At 43.4% G+C, this 6,709-nt stretch overlaps 1 protein-coding gene across 1 annotated transcript in view; it reads left to right on the top strand.

Moving 5' to 3' along the window:
- The window catches only part of CCDC85A (coiled-coil domain containing 85A), a 227,739-nt gene extending 221,453 nt beyond the window's left edge, over nt 1–6,286 (top strand). Inside the window, exon 5 of the mRNA XM_045294184.1 lies at nt 4,450–6,286. Coding sequence (XP_045150119.1) covers nt 4,450–4,539 — 90 coding nt within the window. The 3' untranslated portion in view covers nt 4,540–6,286. The remainder of the gene's footprint in view (nt 1–4,449) is intronic.
- The last annotated feature ends 423 nt before the right edge of the window (nt 6,287–6,709 follow it).

Below are 6,709 nucleotides of genomic sequence, written 5' to 3'. Positions count from 1 at the left end.
ATATATATATATATATATATATATACCTAAGAGATGCTTCATTCATTCGTTGCAAACCTATAGGACAGGATTAAACTGCCCACCTTGCAGTTGGCAGCCCAGCCCATAACCACTATGCCACTAGAGCTCCCCAGAAGAGATAATTAGACATAGAGAAATCTATCACTGAAGTCAGAGGAGAACACAGCCAAAAACCAACATGTTATTTTTATGATGCATATCTTTGCAATCATTGATGTGATTTGGATATTATTATTAATCCCTGACTAAATTTTAATTATTTGAGCAATATACATGAAATGCATCATTTAATCGAGAATAATAAGATTTGTGAAGCTTATTCAAGAGCTAAATGAAATATTGTAGAGGAAACCATTTGTTCAATGCAAGAAATCACAGATTATATTAGGTACTGGTTTTAATTGGCTTTATATTGTACTTTTATCCTCATGATTGTACCCCCTTAGGATTTCAAAATTACTTTGAAATACCTTTCAACTCTAATTATATTCGGACCAAATATTTTCAGACACTTACTTAAGGGGGTAGGTCAAAGAGTGTTACTCCTATGACTCCAGTTGATAGCCGCCCCCCACACACAGACACAGGGTTTTTCCCAGCAGCCTGTTCAATCAGGTGCTTTAACAAAAAAAGTCCAGTCAAACAGTGGCTTCTGAGGGGAGCTGCTGGGTGAGTTGCCTGGAAGGCAGAGAGGTCAGTTCAGGAGGTGATGGTGACTATTATTTTAGAATTCTCAAGGGGTCATCTTGCTTGATCTTCTCGAAGGACAAAGATGATCACGTGGGAAACTGTTGGGAGGGAAAAGGCCCGGGCAACTGCAGAGGGCTCTTGCTTTCAATAGCGGAATGCACCTGCTGGCTCTGATCCTATGAGAATTGTAGTGGGAGATATTTCCACATCGACCCACAGCCCTGCCCTCTCCCTTCCCACTACGTTGGTTCCCCAAACTCGAAGGACAATTTAAAGGAATCAGTGAGGGTCCCTCAAGGATACCCCAACTGCACAGAATTCTGCAGGGTTACTAAAAGTATGAGTACTCCCTGCCACCAGTCAGTGCTGACTCAGCCACCCTAGCAACAGAGCACAACTGTCCCCATGTTTTTTCCTGAAGCCGCAAATCTTTACAGGGCAGGGAGCCTCACCTTTCTTCCTTTGCAGCAGCTGGTGAGTTCAAACTGCTGACTCTGTGGTTAGCAGTTCGATGTTTAACCTACTGTGACACCTGGCACCTTAAGGAAGGATTGCAGAGATGTAAACATCACCTGCAGAAGTGTACTGACCTAGACGAGGGTAGAGTGGGACATGATCACTTGGCATTTTTATATTTTAGTGTCTTAAATGTCACTATGATTTTGTAGCGGGACATTTCAATGTGCCCCAGGCATGCCTCCTCAGGGTCTCCCCGGAATCTGTTAGATGTTGTCTGATAAGTCCCATAGTTGTGAGGACAAGGGTTAGTGCTTTTACCTTCTGTCTTGTTGGTGCGTCCTTGTTGTTTCCTTACAACCCTTTCCAAGGTATTTGTTTTGCTTACCTACATAATCAGTTCTCAAGAACACGAACTTCCAAATGAATTCAGCTTTCCAACCATCCTCCAGGTTTTCAGTTTGCAGGTCTGCCTTAGAGGCGCTGAAAAAACGGAGCCACCAGTAATGTGCTGCTTCTCCTCTGTAGACTCTGGGAGGAGAAATCAATGTCAGATCACAGGAACTAGAGGACTTAAAGATCCACCAAGTTCACTCCCCAAGCATACTCCACAGTAGGGTGTGCCTCTCCTCCGTAACTCAGAGGTGTGTGTCCAACCGAGACCATAAAAACCCTGGTATAGCTAGTCACCCCAATATACACACGTTCTGTGGAAGAAACAAAGATTCAGGAACATAGGCCATTTGCTCCCAGCACTCCGTAACGAAAAGTTAAGTCAGAGTGTATCTAGTGCTCCTATTCTGGACCACCTCTTTCTACTTCACCAAGTCAGGTAACTATGTGGATTTCCATCTGGCTTGCTGAAAAAACAAAAACGCCTGTACCTTACAGAGGAGTCCGTTTCTACTGTGTCAGAATTGTCTCTCTTCCTCACCCTTTTTTTCAGAGGGAATGTTTTTAGAGGTTATCCGTCCCAGGGGAGACCCAGGACTCGTTGGGTGTTGGTACCGTTCCTGCTCCTCCTTTGATGGCCTGGATCTCGGGTGGCTTTGTGCTTGCTGGCTTCCCCCGGGGCAATAGTTGCAGAAAGCCAGGAGCTTCTCCCGTGGTTTACCCGTGAAAGTGCTCTGGGCGTCCCTCTCCAGCTGTTCGCTCTCATCTTTCATCCTCAAATTTTGAGGAGAAAAAAAATGCCAGATAACCCAAATCCCATTCTTTGTTCTCTTGAAACCTGTTGGAAACGGTTTTAAAAGTCAAGAGCAAGAAGTGTTGGTTTACAATAAAACTGATGTCAAAGACATAAGCTATGTGAACACTGAAAACCAACCACTGGACAGTTACAGACTTCAATGTAGTTTTGCAAATAGCTATTTTAAAAAAAAATGAAATTAGCCAAGATGATAAAGCCTTGGCTCCCGTTTAGAGGAACATTATGCTTTCATCACAGTTACACGGACAATGTAGCACACCTCCTGACGTGAGAGTGGTTACAGACAGAGGTAGATTTTAGGATAACAGAAGTTTTGCTATGAGTTCTGGTGTTCCCTCTCAGAGAGGAGCTGTTGACATTTTGGGATGAAGAGACTATTGTCCACAGCTCCATCCTGTTGCCGAGGAAGCACGATTTTCTTTTCTTTTCTTCCCTAATGGCGCTGCAGTAACAGATGCACTGCCTGTGGGAGATAATAAACCTGTTTGTGGTGGGTTTGTAGCACGGCTCTATTTGGCTTAGGCTTTTGGGCTCTTTCAGATTCTCTGAGGATGATCAATCCGGGCTCTAGGCGACAACCTGTCGTGCTTTCATCAGTTGGGCGACAAGTCACGGTGCACCTTAGTCTCATGTGCTTGTTCCAGAATTTGGTTCATTTTCAAACTGTCTTTTCACTACAGAGTCATAACTAGATCAAGGCCCATGTGTGTAATATTTGGATACTTACCGACCATTGGGCCTTTGCGTTGTAAGCATCTCATGCTGCGTGTCTGTGACCCCAGCAGGCCTTTGAGCCCGCCCTTTGCCAGACCGCACTCCATGTGCGCTGGGTAGAGACCCTCGTATGTCTTATTCAAGGATGAGCGAGGGGAAGTGCTGACCATCCTAACGCAGTGTTTGTAGCTCTGATAAATGAGGGCTTTCTGACCTCTGTGTGCAGCTTGAGATGGTCATTCTAATGTCAACTCCTTTCAAGCGCACCAGAGCATCTCCACTCACAGCCCTGGCCCTTGGACTGTAGTCGCTAAGAACCCCACTTGCTTCGACAGGTAGGTGGACAATAGTCCTGCATTCTTGCTGTATTATGCTGAATAGCATTGGGTCTCCCCAGGGCAACCTCTTCTGCTTAGAAACAAAATGAGCCAACCAGTTTCATTTGGAGCAATGCCCACTCTTAAGGGAGGAATCACTCTGGACATAATTCTTAGAGTGAAACACTGAAGGTCGGTTGCGGACATTGATATTTGTATTTGCTCGCACGCATGTGTGTGTTCCAATTCATGTTAGGATGCTGGTATCTCATGGTGAGCTTTTATCCTTGTATTTATTTCACCTCTTATGATTGCATCTCTAAAATGACCCAGTATTCAGCACACTGCTATCACATCTCTTAAAATGATTCCCAAATCTCTGCTTCTCTGTGCCCTGCACTTGGATGCTCTCCATCCTTGGAGTCTGAGAGAGCATGCAGCTTGGTGGCAAAGGTGTGGGAAGGCTGTCAGCCCTCCACTCTGCAGGGAAAGCCAGGGTGTCCCTTTCCAAATTGACTACTATCTGCCCAGGACTTCACTTTAGTTTGGAAACAAAGGTGCCTTCATTTTCCTCACTCTATTGAACACTGATCGATAGCCTTTACTTCAGATGTATACTGTAAGAACCAGGATGAGAACTTCACAAATACAGTTGACACGTCTCACCCACACCAAAGGCATCAGAGTCCCTGAGCTTGGCTTTCTGTATCGCAGAGCTTCCCAAGTATATAGAGGGTAGACAGACAGACTTGAGGGCCCCCGGGCTAGCTAGGAGAAGTTGACAACTCACCCATTAATGTTGAGCTGGTTGCTAATAAAGAATAGTTGTCCCATGTCCTGTGCGGCTCTTGTGACCCAGAAGCGTGGCTTCACATTGTCTTCTGTCCGTGTCTGCTGTCGTTCATGTCTCGTCTGCTCATCCCTTCTTCTCCTCTGCGTACTTCCCCCTAAAAACACATAGCACAAGCCTCTCAGCACATCGCACGTCTCGTTGGGAGAGGAGACAATCGGGGTACTTATGTTCATGCTTTCTCCCCCCAGGTTGTGTGGAGGAAACTTGGAGATGCTGCAGGTTCGTGTCCTGGAATTAGGCAACATTTGTCAGGAAACCAGTACAAAGGGCCCACGTGAGGTGCGTTCTCCTGGATGCGAGATCACCGCTGCCTGAGAGAGAGAGACCAGGAAGGAGAAAGAGTGGGTTCTCACAACCTGGACTCACGGAATGACATGGGGTGATTGTACGCAGCACCCACTTCCCCTCTAACAGACCCTGTAGCAAACTTGTCCATTTAGCTGCCCTTTCACGTCTCTCACAAGAGCTTAGGTTGCGAGTCACCATTTTCTCAGCAATGTGTTCCTTAGGACTAGGAAGATTCTGACGCCCCAGCTCTCGGGTTGTATTTGGGAATCCTGCCTGGTGGGGAGAGTTCAAGACAAAACAACGGGGATAGATTTCCCTCATTGCATATGATGGTGGAAGTTTTCTACCATATGTATTGAGGGTGATGTGGAGAGATTTCTTCCAGTTTCCCAAGTTTCAGTTGGACACCTATATTTTACACTTTCATCAACAATATAGTATTTCCTGAGATATAATTAGCTTGATACAAGATTAGAATGGGGTTCTAGGTTTTTGTATTGTTTTGACGTTTTGAGGTGCTAAAAATGCAACCTACCGTCCCCTTACCAGCTAGAAGTGTAATCAGAGAGTACCACTGATTTCAATTGATCAAAATAAATATGCCTTTTCTTTTAGTTTTGATGAATATGATCATAAAGATGTATCTTGAGGGCATATCAACCTCAAGATTTAGTCAATGGATCCACTGGTGTTAATCTTAACGATTTCAACTGAAATATAAGCAAATATAATTTTTCTAAATGTTTCCAGCTGTGAGATGTCGATTTCTACAACTTAGTTTCTAGATATGCTATTATCTATTTAATAAACTTTATGTAAACTTTAAAAATATTGCACTGCATTTATGGGGGACAGCAGCTTTTTTTTTGCCTACTGCAGGCAGCTGACATCTGAGGGAACTGACGTATGCCCTCAGTATTGAGGCTAAACGCTCTTTTTCAGATCGCCTGAGGTTTGGAAAAAGAGGTGTGCTAGCTTTGCTTAGCTTATCCCTTATTTTTGGTATCCATACATATATGTAATAATAGACTGTGTGTATTGGAAGTGCTATGATAGTTTGTGTTTATCCAAATGCAATGATAGTTTCTTGTATGAATGTGCAAGAGGCCTGCGGCAGAATGCTATTGAGTTTCCACTGTAGTTTAAGATTATACAAGTAGGAATGCAACAATTCTCAGTTCTCCTATTGCTTCTCAATTAATCAGATCCATAGCATATATTCTCTGTTGTTGTTGCTTTTAAAAATGGACATATTACAAAGCATATTAACTATCGTTGGTGAAGGAATGTTACGGACTTTTCCTATACTTTAGTAACATGTTACCGTGATGACAAACCAGCCCTCTGTTCTCTGAAAATATGTATGAATTAATTTCCTATAGAATCATCTATCTATCGTAATTGGGTTGCCATTTACGTGAATCTTTCTTTTGAAATATTACAATTTTTAAATGTTATTACTCTGCACAAGAAAATTGCTTGCTATATTTACAGTCTCTTCCAGCAAAACTTCCTCCTTCCATTGTTGTATTCCTATGCTCAGAAGACATTTCAGACGAGATGTGGTGCCCGCAGCAGAGCCTGCAGAAGCCAATCCAAGGGACTCTGGTCTTTTGACAAAATACTTGTGTAAGTTTTGATACTGTATTAAAACTATTTTTTTAAAGTTCTGCATAAAATTGAGTATCAAGTATATGTGTTCATCTTAGCGATGGTAATAAATTATTTAATCTCACAGTGCTTCTCTCTTCCCTTCTTCAAAACGTCATTCCTCACTTGCGTAGATCTCTAATGGACACTGGATATCACAGTGCTCCTGGGCGATGGGGCCAATGACGGGCACTCAGGTCATTTCAGGTTTGAAATGAAAAACAAAGGCATCTTTTCAAACGTGAAGCCTGGTGGCACAATGGTTAAAGCACATGGCTTGGTTGCTAACTGAAAGGTCAGAGGTTCCAACCCACCAGTTGCTCTGAGAGAAAAAGACCTTTCAAAAAATCTTCCAAAGAAGACCACCTGGGAAAGTCTGTGGGATGGTTCTCCTTTGTCCTATAAGATCAGTGGGCCAAGGTCAACTTGACAGCACACAACAACAACAACAATACATCACATAAAAATGAAGCAAAACAAAGCTCATTCTCATTGAGCCTGTTCCAGCTC

This window comes from Echinops telfairi, unplaced genomic scaffold (assembly GCF_000313985.2).
Source record: "Echinops telfairi isolate 266 unplaced genomic scaffold, ASM31398v2 ScPeMD7_2573;HRSCAF=3158, whole genome shotgun sequence".
NCBI classification, from domain to species: Eukaryota; Metazoa; Chordata; class Mammalia; order Afrosoricida; family Tenrecidae; genus Echinops; species Echinops telfairi.
This window is presented reverse-complemented; position numbering and strand designations above follow the sequence as displayed.